Source organism: Vombatus ursinus, unplaced genomic scaffold (assembly GCF_900497805.2).
Source record: "Vombatus ursinus unplaced genomic scaffold, bare-nosed wombat genome assembly UNPS02000580.1, whole genome shotgun sequence".
Taxonomy (NCBI): domain Eukaryota; kingdom Metazoa; phylum Chordata; class Mammalia; order Diprotodontia; family Vombatidae; genus Vombatus; species Vombatus ursinus.
In genome coordinates this window covers 2,270,592-2,287,343 of record NW_020940358.1, presented here as the reverse complement: position 1 = coordinate 2,287,343, position 16,752 = coordinate 2,270,592, and the positions used below count along the sequence as shown (strand labels likewise).

General features: G+C 47.4%; 1 protein-coding gene across 5 annotated transcripts in view; it reads right to left on the bottom strand.

The window, feature by feature from the left end:
- Positions 1-16,752, bottom strand: part of NSMF (NMDA receptor synaptonuclear signaling and neuronal migration factor) — a 32,943-nt gene that overhangs the window by 12,216 nt on the left and 3,975 nt on the right. The window contains exons 3-10 of one of the 5 annotated variants that reach the window (XM_027852902.1): positions 14,269-14,754; positions 11,231-11,306; positions 7,080-7,085; positions 6,499-6,567; positions 4,258-4,310; positions 3,527-3,616; positions 2,173-2,297; positions 1,807-1,890 (exon numbers count right to left, since the gene is read on the bottom strand). In XM_027852902.1, coding sequence (XP_027708703.1) covers positions 1,807-1,890; positions 2,173-2,297; positions 3,527-3,616; positions 4,258-4,310; positions 6,499-6,567; positions 7,080-7,085; positions 11,231-11,306; positions 14,269-14,754 — 989 coding nt within the window. The remainder of the gene's footprint in view (positions 1-1,806; positions 1,891-2,172; positions 2,298-3,526; positions 3,617-4,257; positions 4,311-6,498; positions 6,568-7,079; positions 7,086-11,230; positions 11,307-14,268; positions 14,755-16,752) is intronic. The other 4 variants (XM_027852907.1, XM_027852904.1, XM_027852912.1 and 1 more) reach the window with 4 other exon arrangements.

The following is a 16,752-nucleotide window of genomic DNA, read 5'->3' as shown; positions in this document are numbered from 1 at the left end:
AGTTGGAGTTTCCCATTGTTACTTTACCATGGCAGATTTGTGATCTGTTTCCTGAATTCATCTACTTCCTTCTTCTTTCCAGGTGGTCTGTAGTATACTGCCACAACAATGTTGTTTCTATTTCTCCCTCTGTTGATCCTTATCTGAGTGCTTTCCATCATGCATCTCGCTCCCCACTCACCCTCCACATACTTCACATGAGCTATGGGTTAGTGGATAGAGCACTGTATTTGAATTCCATTCATGTATCTCATCCCATCAGGTCTCATTATTAGCTATGAAGATGAATTTGTCTCATTTTGTGTATGGGGGTCTGAAGCTATGAGTTTTGTTGCCAGTTTTCTTCTTGGATATTGTTTCCTATGAATTGTTAGTTCTTTTTACTGGTATTTTTCTATCTCCCTTATACTTGCTATTCTTTATGGTAGCTGGATTAGTAGATATGAGAAGTTTTTTCCTTCTCCCTCCATTTCTAATTCTGTGCTTAGCAAAAGTGCCTGGCACAGAGTAGGCACCTAATAAATATTTATTGGCCAACTTACTGATTGTTCAAATTTGTAGACTTCAGGCAAATACACATTTTACCAACCCTCTTTAGGTACACTCCATTCCTGGACAAGAGTTCATCATTCTTATGCTTTTAAGCCACGGTCTAAAATCCAAATCTCATTCTCAGACACCGTCTTAACTAGTTGTTCACTTTCCAAATCTATCTTTTTCTTCTGAAGTCCCTATGCTTTTGCCCTTAGAGTTTTTAATTTTTTGCCAAGGACTTCAAAGTTCTCAGCAATCCTTTCTAGGTTACAGTGTAATGAGGCAGAGTGCTGGATTTGAATTATAGTTCTCCCATTTATGACTTGTGAGACCTTGGACAAATCATTTAATTTATCGGTGCCTTAATTTCCTCACCTGCAAAATGAAGGGATTTTAACTATATGACCTGTAAGGTCGCCTTCTAGCTTTGCACCTGTGATCTGGAGGCTAATGTGGCCAATTTTTTTAAAATATAAAAGCTCTCTCAAAAAAGATCATTTATTCCAACATGGATCACTGGGGGGGGGGGGGGGGGGGGGTTAATCTCCCTGGTTAGGATTCTTCAAGTTTGACAAATTTGAGTGGTCTGTCTTGTTTCAGATACCCCCAGGGATCCCTAGACAGGTCAGGTTGACAAATTCTTTCCCTTGGTGGATTATGTCTGAATTTATATATGATCTTTTCCCATGTGAATAAACTCTAGAAAATATATTTTGTGGTCTGAAGAGAGAGAGGACAGGGATGGAGGTGGGTGCTGGAGATAGGATTCAAGAGATGGTAGCTGCAGTAAAGGTGGATGTTAATTAAAGACAGGCTGCCAGGTCTCCAAGCCCAGGAAGTCAGATAGATTTACGTATCAGGAGGCTTAGGGCCTCAAGTTAGTGTTGAGGGGTCAAAAGCATTTAGAGAATTGTGAAAGCAATGAGGTAGGAGGCAAAGATCTTAGTGTGGTAACTTCAGGACCCAGGGCTACATCCCTTATAATGTACACATATATGTGCCCCTATCTTTAACCAAATGGAAAACAGGGATAAAAGATTATGATTATCAGAGAAATACAAGCAAGCAAATTTTTTCCATGTCTTCCAAATATAACACAGTGAGTATTTTTTTTTTTCCACAGAGGGGCAGTGGGAATCAATGAAAAGAAATGCAAGGGAAGGTGGCCTGACTATGCCAGATCTTATATTGTATTATAAAACCACAGAGGGGTAGTGCTGAAGGATTATGGGTAGGAAGCAATACTGTGGGGATCAGGGAGTAAGTACTCACATAGAGGATGGGGATGATGGATGGGTCATCCCTGCGGATGATGGTTGGTATATACTCGGCTTTGGGAACCTTGGAAGATATGAGCTGAGGAGTAAGAGAAGAATAGTTGGAGTGACCGAGCCTCAAAGGAGAAGTGTGTCCCATGGAAATAAGCAGGGCTCTATCACCAGATCACCACCTCCCCACTCCTCCACCCCCTTCACTGCTCCTTTGGGGACTGGGCAGAAAAGATCACAAACTGGGCAACCACACCTCTTCTGTGGAGGTTGGACCAGATGATATATCCCCCTTGAGGAGTAGGGCATTAGTTCTAGGTCCCAGGGAATTGCTAGACCTGCCTGAGGGCAAGGACATCTAGGGCCTCACCATGACCTTGGGTGGGATGAAGTCCTCAAAATCACATGCCACAGCCTCCTGTTCTTTCTCAGTCTCCCAGTCCAGGTCTTCAAGGTCCTCATCCAGAGTGCAGCAGGAGTTCTGGAGGTCATGGCCTTGAGGGGAAAAAGGACACGGTCAAACCAGTTCAGAGATGCTGGCCTTACTGAGGATGGGAGTGGCGGGTGAGGCCTGTCCCCAAACTAGGTTTTGAGGAGTGTTAGAAACAATGACAAACGTCTTGAATTTGGGCTTGCATTCCAACACTCGTTCAGCTTATCACATATCCACCCCCACCAAGAGGCAACTAAGAGGGGATAGGTATGTCTCCATTCTACAGATGGGGAAACAGAGGCAACCTTCTACAGAATTCTAGAGTATTACAGTCTGAAGGGCCCTTAGAGATTATCCAGACAAACTTTTTGCATGGAGAGACAGGCCCAGAGGGGAAGTCATTTGCCCAACATCACAAAGTCAGTCATTGGCAGAGTGGGGCCTAGAGCCTAGCCTTCCCACTCCTAGGTTCCCTCCCCACTGTAACACACTGGTTTTTTTTTTTTGTACACCCGACATGTGTCAAATGCATCTCCTAGTCCCATGCTTGATGTGTGCCCATAGCTTCAAGGCCTGTCTGCTTGGGTTAGCCCCCTTTCAGTGCTGGGCAACCCTGCAGCCTGAAGACCCCCAATGGCTGGGGTAAGCAGCATTGGCATGAGATGATGGTGAATTTCCTAGCCCCAGCCCCCGCATAGCAGCCCCACCCAACCCAGCAGTGGCTTAGCCCCTGCCCAGCTCAGCTTGGCCATCCCCCTGCTCAGGGGAAGTATCCCCCCATTGATGCTTAGTGGGGGTGGGTATGTTGTAGACTGAGAATGCCTGCTGCTTTTCAGGCTAAGGGCTCCCCAGCTGGGACCTGGAACCAGCCCTGAAGGCACAGGGCAAGATCTTCTTTTGACTTCCTCCAGGGCAAGGATGGGTGGGTGGGAGGTAGAAGATAGGATTACAAGCAGTTAAGGAAGGAGGGACTGGAAAGAGATGTCCCAGCAGTTCTACACCAGGGGTGGGAAGTTCCAGATGGGTTTTTTGTTTCTGCTGCTCAGTCTTATCTCTTTGCCCTCTTTCTCTTTTTCCTCCTTTTCCCTTCCCTCTATCACGTTGTCCTTCTTGCTCGGTCTCTCTTCCTTGCTCTGTCTCTCTCTGTCTTTGCTTTTCTCCCCCTCACACTTTTCTCTTTCAGTCTCTTTCCCTTTCTCTGCACCCATGTACTTTAGAATGAGGGAAAGTGGGCAGGCCTGGCCTGGTGGTTGCTGTCTGTCCTGTTAGGGGTCTAGCGCCTGGAACCTACTGTCTCGGGAGTCGTGGAAGGAGTCGGTTTTGATGGGGGTGGGATCGCTCCAGGACCGGCTGAAGCTCCGCTCTCGACGCTCAGCAAAGGCTGCAGTGGAAGCAAAATGGGGGGAATTAGCAGGAGCAGGAGCTGAGGCCAGACTGTAGGCAGTACACTTGACTTTGGGCAGTGTATGGGTGGAAGGCATGGCCCCCAGGGTGCCTGACTTCCTCCCTTGGCCTGGCCAGGGTTCTCCAGGTCCCAGAGTCAAACCTAGAAGTTCCTGGGGACACTGTCTTGATTTCTAGGTTCCAATGGTCTCGGCCGCTGAGACCTCTGCATTTCATTAAGCTAGCCTTGAAATCTTGGGATGTGTTTGTTCCTGGGGATTTAGGGCGGGGTGGGATCAGAGAAATTGCTAATAGCCTTAGAAGCAGCTTGGTCTCAGAGGGTTGAACTATGCAGTTAAATCTTTGCTTTCCCCTGGCCTTTCCTTCTTTGCTTCTTCTCCAGGGTCAGCCCTCAGAGTGTGAGCCCTATATGCCCCTGGGCCAGGGGGTGGCACTCACTGCTTGGCTAGTCTGTCCACAAGCAGCATGCAAAGCATGGATACCCAGGCAAGCCAGGCTTCATCAGCAGGTGGCAGTGGCCTCCCCCCCCAACCAGTGGTTGTCTGTCTGGGCTGTTGCGGGGAGGCTAACCTCCATCTTAGGAATGCCACCCCCAGTGACCCCCTCTCCCAGCCTTACTTTGGGCTTTCACACGCCGGCTGCCCACCATTCGCAGATGCTTCCGGAAGTTCCTGGCAGAAGGAGAAGCAGAAACCAGGGGGCCATAAGGGTGGAAGTTCAGTGATAGGGGTTTTGGAACAACAGGGACCAGGGGTGGGTGGGTTTGAGGTTTGCCCAAACTCCATGGCCTGACTGAAGCCATCTGTCCATTTATCATCCATCTGTTTGTCCATCCATGTATCCATCAGTCTGCCTGTCCAATCCATCTGTTTATCTATCCACCAAACATTTCTAGGAGCCCAGGGGAGGAAGACGGGGGAGCCATGACATAGGATGGGGGAACACTAGCCAAAGCATGTTGAACCACAGAGCGGATGATGGGTGACACCGCACACATACTTTAATATTGAACTCGGCCTCTTCCCAAACAAACTGCCCCTTGTGATTTTCCTATTCCTGCTGGTGGTCCCCAATCTACCGCTAATTCCCCCAATCACCCTGGCTTACCACCCAAGTGTCATCTTAGATTCCTCCCTTTTCTATCATGTCCATCCATTTGCCAAGCCTTCTAGATTCTTCCATCACAGTATCTCCCACGTGGCCATCTAGACCTTTACCCATAATTGTCTCCAATCTCTACCTTCTCCACTCCTTCTTACATTACTGTCAAAATAACCTTCCTAATGCCTCCTCTGTATGTCACTTCACCGCTTAAAACCTTTAGTGGATGTATATTGTTCACAGGATCAATACAGACTCCTTGTCCCAGAATTCCAGGTTCTCCACAAGGTAGATGGTCACTCCAAGTTGTTATGCCCAGGGTAATCCCGTTGACTCTTGAACCAGCCAGCTCCCGACTCCCCCTCCCTCTTCCTGGCTTCCTGCAATGTCTTCCTTTTTCCCTTCTGTGAATTCAGACCCTAATTCTTTTTCAGGCCAAGGATAAGTTTTACATACTCCACAGAGCTGGCTTCTACTTCTCCTACATCCCGTAGGGACTGTGTCCCTCACCTGACCCTTTCCCTAATTCTGTATGAGAACTTTTGTGTGTCCTGAGCTCCCAAGGGCAGAACTGGGTAGGATTAGGTAAAGTGGCACTGACAAATGACGGAGCAGAGAGGATTCTAGGGACCCAGAAATAAGGCAGCAGGGAATGGAGTATTTGGAGGCCCCATGTCTATGAGCTCATTATCTGGCCTGGAACTGGGCTGCTCCCCAGGCTGGGCAGTAGAGATGGCCAGAGCTTTTCAGAAGGAAGGGTCAGCATTGCTGTTGTGCTCCTCAGGGTAGGGGTGGGGTCAGGAGAAAGCAAGTGTTTGAAGGCTAAGGAGTGCTTGCCCTATCCATCATCTAGGGCATCTGGAACCCATTAAGGGAGAGAAGTCCGCAGATAACCAGCTCAGCCATACTCTTGACCTGCCTCTAAGACCCATGTAGGTTTTCTTACATCTGTAGCCACAGGACCAAGAACTTAGGTCATAGCTCATATTTCTATGACCCAGCTATCAGGGTACTTAGTCCCTAAGGCACTACTTCTCCAGAGACCTTGAATCCCTCCCTGCTCCTCTATGGACCTCTACTTGGGAAGCTCTGGCTCCCAGTTCCCCCCAAATCACCCTATAGACCACAATAGTACATGAATGTATAATCAAGGGATGGCAAGCCATTTGGCTACCCCAGGCTCAAGTCCATATCAGAGGCTTTCATTTCTCTAGTCATCTGGGGCCACAAAGGCAGCAATCTGGTCAGTTATGTTTATCCTTGAATTTTAAGGAGATCCCAGGATCTGTTTTCCCACTAGCTGCTCTTTAGAAGTGGTTCTGCCTGGGAACAGAATATGTCTGCCCAACCAAGATCCTGGGTTCCAGGAGGATGGCCTTATGGAAATATTGATAGGAGGTCACTGGCAGCCCTTTCCTTCCAGTTCTTTGCATAGTTAGCTGGGTCTCATTGTCTCCCTGGGGTCACAGGGTTAGTCCTTGTTAGCCCCCCACAGCTTTCTGTCCCTCCCCCCCAGGCTGTATTAATGACCCTACCAATACCCTGAATCTTTGTAAAGTGCTGTTGTGGACTTTTTGGCCAACCATCCCATTAAGGAGGTCCTAAGGCAGAGCACAACCAAAGGGAACTTTGTAACCAGCCCCCGTCCTCCCCACTCCATTAGGCCTTCCTGTCTCCCTCATGACCACAGCACGGACAGGAGACAAGACTCTGGACAGGGGTGCACACCATGGGCTGGCTGTGGCTGCCAGGCCCTACCTCTGGATTACGGCTGCGGAATCATTCTCTCGTTTCCGGCGCTTCCTCTCAGCGTAGCCCCTGAACACCCTGAGAAACCACGGCATGTCATTAACCCCCAGGGTTGCCCAGCACGTGGGACAGCACAAGACGGAGGCACAGATTCCCAGCAAAGTGGACGACAAGAGGTAGAGGGGACCAGCGCAGGCCAGAGCAAGGGCACGGAAGTGTCTGCACAGCACTTGTGGGGGGGACTGGGGACTCAGGGAAAGCAGAAAAAAGGGGGCTCCCAGCTCCTGCCTCTGAGCCTGCCTGAAAGAGGGGGGCATTCCCTCCTCTGTCTAGCTGTCTGTCTCTCCATCCCCCAGCAGGGCCATGGTGCCATGGAGGGGGGAACTCTCGGTCCCTTCCACCACACCTCCCCTTTAGGGACGCCTGGTCCCAGGGCCCAGCCCTTGAACTCCACTGAAGACAGCCTGGTCAGCCCAAGCCGCGGGAAGGCAAATGGGGGAGTCTGAAAGGGGTTTCCCCAGGAACACACTGAACCACCAGGAGGCATCAGAGACGCTTACAGACACACAGAGGGGGACATATCTACTTACGAGATGCTAGAGCCGCAGGAAGGCAGGAAGGGAGAGAGGAAAGAGAAGAGATGATTAGTGATGGTTAGTTACAACAGTGGCCCCCCTCCAGCCTGATCCTCCGTTTCTCCTCCAGGGCAAGGCCCCTTCACTTGAAACAGCAAGGCTCACCACATGCCAACAAAGGCTGGGTGTGCTCTGTGAAAGGGTGGGAGGGATGGAGGAGAGAAGAGCGATGCCCAGTTCCTTGGGGTGCCCGAGCTCTAGGATTCTGCCCTTAGGGAAAGCAGAGGGGGAGGGGTCACAAGGGCATGGGAACCGCTCATTTTCGGGTTTCTGTCAAGAATTGGTCCATACACAGGGAAGAGTCTGGACAGCAGTGGCCAGGCTGACTTTTCTGTTTCACGGCTCTGGCGCTTTCATGCAGCCACTCTGGTTTCCTTGGCTGAAATCTGCCTCTCCCTCCTCTGGATAGTTCATTTGCCTCCATCACTCCTCTTGTATGATGCTTGTCTGTGCATGTGTAATGGGCCACTCCCCTTCCCTCTCCCAGTACAATGTCCTTTTTAAGGGCAAGAGCTTCTATTTTTATCATTGTATTCCTAGTGCCTAGCGTGCAGTAGGGGCTTAAAACATATTTGTTAAATTAAGTTGCTAAACCCTTCTTTGCCTCCACTCCCTACAGCCTTGCCATTGGGCAGTATTTTAATTTTAATTTATTTATTTTTTGCCTTTTTGGTGAGGCTATAGGGTTAAATGACTTGCCCAGGGTCACACAGCTAGTAAGTGTCAAGTGTCTGAGGCCAGATTTGAACTCAGGTCCTCCTGACTCCAAGGCTGGAGCTCTATCCACTGTGCCATCTAGCTGCCCCCTGGGTGGCATTTTTAAAAGGGTACGGGATCTTATGACCCCAGTGGCCCATAAGCTAACCCTCAGCTGGCCATGGAGTAGCAGTGGCACTTAGAAAAGTAAGACTAGGTCTTAGAGGTGAAGGTCCTGGGGGTGCTGCTTTATACATGAGCTCATTCTGGGCCCTATGGTTATGTAGGGATAAGAGGGCCCCAGGGCCATTGGGTCAATACTCAAGTGGAAGGACTAAATGGAACCGACCTTTGGTCTGGAAAAAAGATGGTCAAGGAGAGATTGGTGTGCAGCAATTTAGGCCAATTCCATGTAGGAAAAAATGTGGAGTTACACCAAAGATAAATTAGGGGATGATGATTAACAAGAATCCAAATGAATTCTCTGCAAGTTACTTTACACACTAAATTTGCTCCAATGTGTTTAAGGTGGTATTTGATTTATAAAAATTCAACTAACAAACAGGTTTTTCTGAAACCGTCTGTTGCCTATTAACAAGGGGCTTGAGGGCTTTTATAACTCCCACCAGTAAACGAATATCTTTTGGGTTGTTTCAGAGGGTAGTAAGCTCCTCATTATAGATGTTTGAAGAGAGAGGCCTCCTGTCATGGGATTGTAGAGGCAACATCTGCTCAAGCCTGGAGGCTTGTATTAGACAATCCTTGAGCTCCCTCCTAGCTCTGTGAACCTGACTGGGGTTCAGGGCCCAGAGATGAGATGCCGGGCAGTTAGAGAAGAAGGTCTCTAGAAGAGGGGGGAAGGACAGAAAGAAGCACTGGACCAGGGCCAGCGCAGTAATGCCTGTGTAGATATAGAGATACACAGATGCCCATAATATACACAGACACGTGTACAGACAGGTACACAAATACACGTATGTAGATAAACATACCTACCTCAACCAGCAGACATACAAACACTTAACAGCTATACACACAAATACATTCAGATACATGGTCAGACACACAAAGAAATACATGGACAAACCCACAAGAAAAACTGCAAATAGACACATGCAGACCAACATGTGGTCAGATACAAACATGGACACACACAGATAGATATGCACGGATCCACGCGGCCAAATGCACAGAGGCACACATAGAAGCAGGATACATAGGCACCTACAGTCAGATATACATGGTCAAATAAACACCAATACACATAGCCACACGAGCACTGAGATATACACAGACATGCAGTTGTATATACACATACAGACAGAATCAAGTCAGATACATTCAGACAGAAATGTATTCAAATGCATATAGGTAAATATGCAATCTGGCAGACATAGACTCCCAGACAGACAAAATCAGACAAACATGTAGACAGACATGCAAAAGGAGAGCTAGGCAGGTAGATCCATATACGAAGACATGAAGACTGATCTCTCCTTTATCCTCTGTACCCCAACACACACACAAACGCACACACACACAGAGGAAAGGGATGGATTTCTATGAACTTTGGGAGAGCCCTGTGGTTCAGGTTAACTTTGACTGATTTCTTAGTAGGAGGGAAGAAAGCTTGTGTCCTTTGTTTGGAGGAGGAGAAGCCAGAGAGAGAGTCGGTCATTAAGTGGGAATGTGGACCAAGAAAGAAGACGGATGTGAGAAGAGGCCAATAAGCTCAATCCAACTCTCGGGTACACATCTCTATCCAATCTCTGGAGAGGATGACTATTCCCATCTGGAGCCATGAGTTGCTTAGGCCCAGTCTGAAGAGAATCTGGATGACCAATGTGGATTCAGAAAAGTCTGAAGACGAGCTCAAAAAATTTATTACCCAGTCCCCTCTTACTCTCCCAATCCTCCTGGTGGGGAGTGGGACATTTCGTTTGCCCACACATCTTTCCCCATCATACAGTTTTCAAATTGTCCTTGTAAATAAATTCCAGGAAACACCCTTGGGTGATTTGGAGGGTGTATGGATGTGGGGAGAAGGAGGGAAAGAAGGAAGTGGCTGCTAAGGCAAGGGCAGAAGGGGCATCTTGCATTCAACCCCTGCTCTTGGTTCCTTCCACCTTAGTTTAGAGCTGTGACACTTGCCTGGAATGTTGTGACAACCCCTTGATTGTTTCCCTGCCTAAAGTCTCTCACCAGTCCAGTCCATCCTACTCACTGCTGCTGAAGTGATTTTTCTTTTTTCTTTCTTTCTTTCTTTTTTTTTTTTTTTGCTAGACAATGGGGTTAATTGACTTGCCCAGGGTCACACAGCTAGTAAGTGTCAAGTGTCTGAGGTCAGATTTGAACTCAGGTCTTCCTAACTCCAGAGCTGGTGCTCTATCCACGGCGCCACCTAGCTGCCCCTGTTTTGTTTTTTTTTTATAGTGATTCTGTTATCCAATTTGTCCCCTATCCTTCTCATCTTTATGTAATCTTCAAATTTGCTGAGCATGCCATCCACGCCTTTTATCCAAGTGTTGAATAAAAGTGTCCAGGGCTATGCACAGTAGGCATCCCTTGGGTACTCCCCTGGAAGCTCCAGTACTAAGTCAACAACAAGCTATCAACAACCATTCTTTAAGCCCAGTCATTGAATTACTTCTGAATTTATCTAACTGTATTATGCAGGGCCATCACTAGTCATCTTGACTCTTGTCTTGCCACTGGATTCCAATGACTCTGAAGGACAGAGTGAGGCTGACAACTGCACAGCTCTGCCTCATTTGAGCCCTGGAAGTCAGGCAGGCTCAGTAGACAGGAAGGTCCAGAGGGCCTTAAGATGGGGTCAGGTATCAAAGAAGATTTACAACAAAGTGAAAGGAGAAATTGAGGGCAGAGGTTTTCTATATCAGCTGTTTGCTAGGTTCAGGAGAGATAACCCAAGAAAGTTGATAGTACATCTAAGAGCTAGGAAAAAATAATAACAACTGGTATTTATATAGTGCTTACTATGTGCCAGGCATTTTACAAATGTTATCTCATTTGACCCTCCCAACAACTCTAGGAGGCAGGTGCTGTTACAATCCTCATTTTACTGATGAGGAAACTGAAGGAGGCAGAAGGTAAAGTGACTTGCCCAGCGTCATACAGCCTGTAAGTCTGAGATCCCAACTCAGGTCTTCATGACTCCAGGCCCAATATTCTATCCCTTCTGTCACTGAGTTGCCTATCCCCCCTCCCCCTATTACAGTCAAACATAGAAAGAGATGCATGCATATATCCATGCACACACATGTGCACACACATACACACATGTGTACACACACATATACACAGAGGGACAAAGACACCGAACCTAGGCCTGTGACTCATTCCCACACAGACACACAGACACATTACAGAGCATCACGGAGATGACTCACGCTTGCATAGTGGTTGTTGCAGTCTGGAAACTGAAGAGATTCTCCTTGGGGAACCAGGTGCGGACAGGGACCTCATCTGGAGACGACAAGAGGACGTAGAAGGATGATGGCCTGAGTAAGATGGATTTTTAGACAGAGCCAACAGACTGAATTGTTTTTCTTGGCTATATTTGTTTATTCAAGTAAAGGCTTCTATTTGGTGTGTGTGGGTGGGTGTGTGGGTGGGTGTGTGTGTGTGTGTGTGGGTGGGTGGGTATGTGAGTGGCGATTGAAAGATTTTAAAAAGCCTGAGGTTCCAAGACAACCTCCAACTGATGAAGAAGCCTGACTTGATAAGGCTGGGATACTTTTTCTTGTGGGGTCTCATGGGTAGAAGCCCTTTAGCCAGGCTTCCAGTATTTTTCTATATTTTGAGGGCCAGAGACCTTGGTCTGGCCTCCCATTCCCACTGCGCTGTCCACCATTAGACTTCTAGGTCTCAAGAATATAGCCAGAGGATTCCCCCACCCCCGCCCCAGGCCAGGGAGCCCTGGGCCCTGATGCCCTGTCCTTCCTATGTGGCTAAGTACATCCTGGGATTGAGAGCTGGTAATGGACCTTAGAGATCACCTAGTTCAGCCCCTCACTTAAATAGACCTAGAGAGAAGTAATTTGCCTCAAGTCAAAAGCTGGTGAAGTAGAAGAGCTGGATTTTAAATCCAGGTTGCATACTCATAGTTCTGGAGATGGAAGGGATTGCTGTAATCATCTAAATCCATCCATACTATAAGACAAGTCCAAAAGACTCATGAGGGAAAATGCTATCCATATCCAGAGAAAGAACTGATGGAGTCTGAATGTAGCTCAAAGCATACTATTTTTACTTTTTTAATTTTTTTCATGTTTTTCTCCTTTTGTATAATAAACAAAGTCACAACATGACTAATATGGAAATATGTTTTACATGATTGCACATATATAACCTATATTAAATTGCTTACTGTCTTAGGGATGGGTGAGAGGAGGGAGGGAGAAAATTTGGAACTCAAAATTGCCTGTCTACTCCCTACACCATACTCCCCCACCCTGCCCTCCTGCTGCCCCTTTGCCAGGCTGTGAAAAAAAATGAATGTTAAAAAATTGTCTTTACATGTAATTGGAAAAAATATTAGTTTAAAGAGAAAAAATAAATCTATCCGTACCTTAAAAATAATTCTCCTTACAACATGCTCAACAAATGGAAATGTTAGTCTTTTCTGGAAGATCTGGAGTGATGGGGGACCCATCACCTCTGAGATAGCTGACATCACTTTTGAGTTGCTTTGTTAGGGAGTCTTTCCTTGCATCAAGTCCAAACTTGTCCCTTCCACCCACCCTTCCTAGTTCTGCCCCCTAGAGTCAATCAGAATTCCTGCGAAGGGAGAAACATCCCTCTGATAGGGAACAGCCATTGGAATCCTTGAAGATAGCTCTCATGCCTCCTACCAATTCTTCTCTTCCCTTGATTAAATGTGCCTAGTTCCTTCAAATGATTCTCATAAGGCATGAATCCAGGGTCTTTTTACCCTCCTGACTGCCCTGCTGTGGCTGATCTTGAGTTAAAAAATGCCCTTCCTAAAGTGGGACAACCCAAAGGAGTACACAATGCTACGACAGATGTGGACTGACCAGGACAGAATACAGTGCGAAGATCACCTCCACATTCTGGACACTAGGCCTCTCTAAATGAGACCCAGGATCAAAGCTTTCTTGGCTGCTAGATGCACTTTTAACTTGAGGTTTGTGGTCCATTAGAACCCCCAGCTCTTTTTCAGATGAAGTACTCTCTAGCCACACCTACTACCTCTTATGCCTGTCTACTACACCCTACACCATGCTCCCCAATCCTGCTCTACTGCTGCCCCTTTGCCAGGCAGTGAGCTCCCTGAAATGCCTGCCCCCTCCCTCCTCCAGCTCCCCTAAGGCAGGGATTGAGAGCTCCTTCTTTCTGATGACACAAAGCTGGAAGGAAGAACTAATGCACTGAGTGACAGAGCCTAGATCCAACAGGATTCCAATGGACTAGAAAAGCATTGGGCTAAATCTACTAAGATGGAATTCAATAGGTATAAATGGAAAGCCTTGTACTTGAATTAAAAAAAAATTAACAAATTAACCCCCTCTCCCCAAGAAAACCCACCTCCCCTGAATTTGTTCTGAAAAAAATCTTGGGGTTTTAGTTGACTGCAAGCTCATTATGAGTCAGCAGGGTGATGGAGAAGAAGCCACAATAGGATCCTGGACTGCACTGAAGGGTGCAGCTGCCAGGAACAGGGAGGGGATACTTGCACTGGACTTTGCCCCTGGCAGACCTCATCTGCAATCTTGTAGTTCTAAGGACCAAGTATTGAGGAAAGACATTGTTAAGCTGGAAAATGTCCTGAGGAGAGTGACAGGGATGATGAAAAGCTTTGAGTCCTTGACATGTGAAGATTGGTGGAAAGGACCTGGGGTCTGCAGCCTGGAGAAAAGAAGATTCGGGGGCATGACACCTATCTGCAAGGGTTTGAAGAGCTGCCACATGGAGGAGGGGTTATATTTATTCTAGTTGGTCCCAGAGGGTAAAGCCAGGATCGATCACAAGGAGTCTAATTTAGACTCAATGTCAAGAAAAACTTAGTCACAATTAGGGCTGTCCAGAAGTGGAATGGGCGGCCTCAAGAGGAGGTGGGTTCTCCTCGGAGGTCTTTAAGCAGAGGATGGATGACCATTTGTCAAGTATGTTATAGTGAGGATTCCTTCAGGGGTCTGGGTGGGACCAGATGGTCATTGGGGTCCCTTTCACCTCTGATGTTCTCTGATTTTGATCGTGCCTTCTCCCAACTAGGCGCTCTCTGGGAGCTTGGAGCCTAAGGAAGGCACTGGCCAGCTGGTAAGCGTGAGGGAGGATCTGCAATGACATATTGATGAACTAAGGGAGAATGGAGACAGCAGCTCCTCCCTCCCGGGTTCACAAGATGAGACCCCAAAGGGACCAGGCTGGGAGGAAGGCCAGCGTGGGGCATAGAGTCAAAACTCACCAGACACACGGTCGATGCTGTGCATCCGCTCCAGCTTCTTGCGGCGGCCTGAGGGCTCAGGGGCCTGGTGCTGGTCCAGCTCAAAAGACTGCTGGGAGGGGGCCGGGGCCAGCTGGGAGCAGCCGGGACACTCCTTGGAGCCCTGGCGGCTGCCAGCCCAGCTTTTGCAGGGCCGGCTGACGCTCTCGCTGCTGCCCGAGCCCTGCAGGGGTTGGCTGTGATGGTGCTCCTCCCGATGCCGGCCCTTCATGACTGACAGCTCGATGCCCTCTGCCTCGGGGTCAGACAGCAAGGGTGGCTCCCCAGAGATAGTGTATACCCTGGGTTTAGGGCCCTCACTCGCTGCCTTCTCACCCGCCGCCTCCTCCAAGAAAGCCCCCTCATAGCGGCCGTTGGAGATGAGGGAGAGGCGGCGTTTGTTCTGGGAGGCAGGCTGCATCTCGGGGGACTCGTCCTGGCCAGCGAAGGCATCAGCCAACAGGTGATCTGAAAGAGAGGCACCATGGGGGTGGAGCAGGGAGGGCCGGGCTCGGGAAGGTAAGAGCACCAGGGAGAATCAGGGCAGACGCCAGCTTGGAAAGCCATCATGGCCTTCATGTATCACCTAACCCAGCCCCCTGCTTCTAACCAGTGACTACCATAGACCAAACAGATCTCTGCCTTAAACATAGGGGACTCTGAGGCCTGCATCCTAATATCTGGCCATGATTGGTATAGAAGTAAAGTGTCATTTTAACCTCTAGACCAAGGGTTCTTAACCATGTTTGTGTTATAAACTCCCTTTGGCAGCCTAGTGAAGCCAATGGGATCCTTTCCAGAACAGTGCATTTAAATGCATAAAATAAAATACAGAAGATTACAAAGGAAACCGGTTATATTGAAATACAATTATCAAAATATATATATTTAAAAAACAAACAAAAAAACAAGTTCAGAGATCCCAGGGTAAGAACCCTTGCTCTAGGGGCAGGTAGGTGGTGCAGTGGATAGAGCACCGGCCCTGAAGTCAGGACGACCCGATTTCAAATCCGGCCTCAGACCAAACACCTGACTCTTACTAGTTGTGTGACCCTGGGCAAGTCACTTAAACCCAATTGCCTAAAAATAAAAAAATAAAGAAAAAAAAACCCTTGCTTTAAAACTTGAGTTGATATAATTTATCCCTATGCTGGGGTCAGATTCCTTCAATCTCTACAACCCCTTTCCCCAGCCACACAAAATCTGTCTGGATTTTTATGGCTACAGGAAGCCCCAATCTATCTAGAACTCAACGACTCAGCAGCCTCCCTTGTCTGAAACCTGACTGAGAATCAGAATGGAGGCAAAAAGGGAATCTGAGCAAATCTTCCAAGGTACATGGAGCAATATGCATATATTTTTCCCCTAAGAGAGCCTATTTACTTTTACTTTACATACAGTTCTAACACACTTAATGTCTTTCCCAAACCATATTAGAAATAACAAATTAGAAAGTGGGTAAGGGACCACTAAAAGCAGATACATTAATTCCACTGAGATATGAAAGCTGAAAGCAAGCAGCTCGACATCCAATGGAAGAAACAAAAAATCATTAAAAGCAGAAATGAGAATTCAGAAAATGAAGTCCTACTCTACATGCCTCAGGAGTTCCTGAAGGCATCAATACATCACAGCCATGGACAACAAGGTGTCCAGAGAAGGTTACATTCTTGTTGGAGGAGGCAGGGTTATTTAAGGGATGTGTAAAGGGTATTGGAGACTAGCTTTCATCTAAAATGGTGAAAGAACAATAAAGTTTGGATGTTCATAGCAACAAATAAATTCCCAGCATTCTGAATTAGTCTTTGACCCATTACTTGGAGGTGGAGAGAAAGAGAGGTGGAGTGCAGAAAGTTCTGAACAACCTGGGTTTGGCTCTATGTGCTTCAAACAAGGCGAGGGCTCCAAATTAGGATATTCACCCAAAGTGAGAGTGTGTCTGCCTTACAATGTGGTCCCCAGCCAAAAGTGGACATATGAGTGAGGAGAGATATGACAAGTTCCTTCAGATAAACCTCTCACCCTACTGGAACATCATCTGAAGAAAGAAAAAGGATTTTGGGAGGTGCTAGCCCTCTGGGATCTCCTACCTCCATTTCCTCTCCCATATAATACTAATAAGATAGATCCTTAAATTTTGAATTAGAACCATGTCTTGTGGGCAGGTGTTTGTTGGCTGGGAGCCCAGAATCATGTTAGTCTATACACACAAACAACATAGAACACATGCGCATACTGTCTAGCCCTAGCCCTCTAGCCCTATCTCAGCTTTTCTCTTTTTTCCCACATAGAGAGGGTAGAAAGATAGAAGCATCATTGCATGTATTATGCCTGATTATATCCTTTTTGTGTGGTAGGTCTATATGTTGGTTATTGTATTTCTGTCTGTGGGGTTGCACAAGAAGTATCTATCAGATGGCAGGCGTGTGTGTGTGTGTGTGTGTGTGTGTGTGTGTGTGTGTGTGT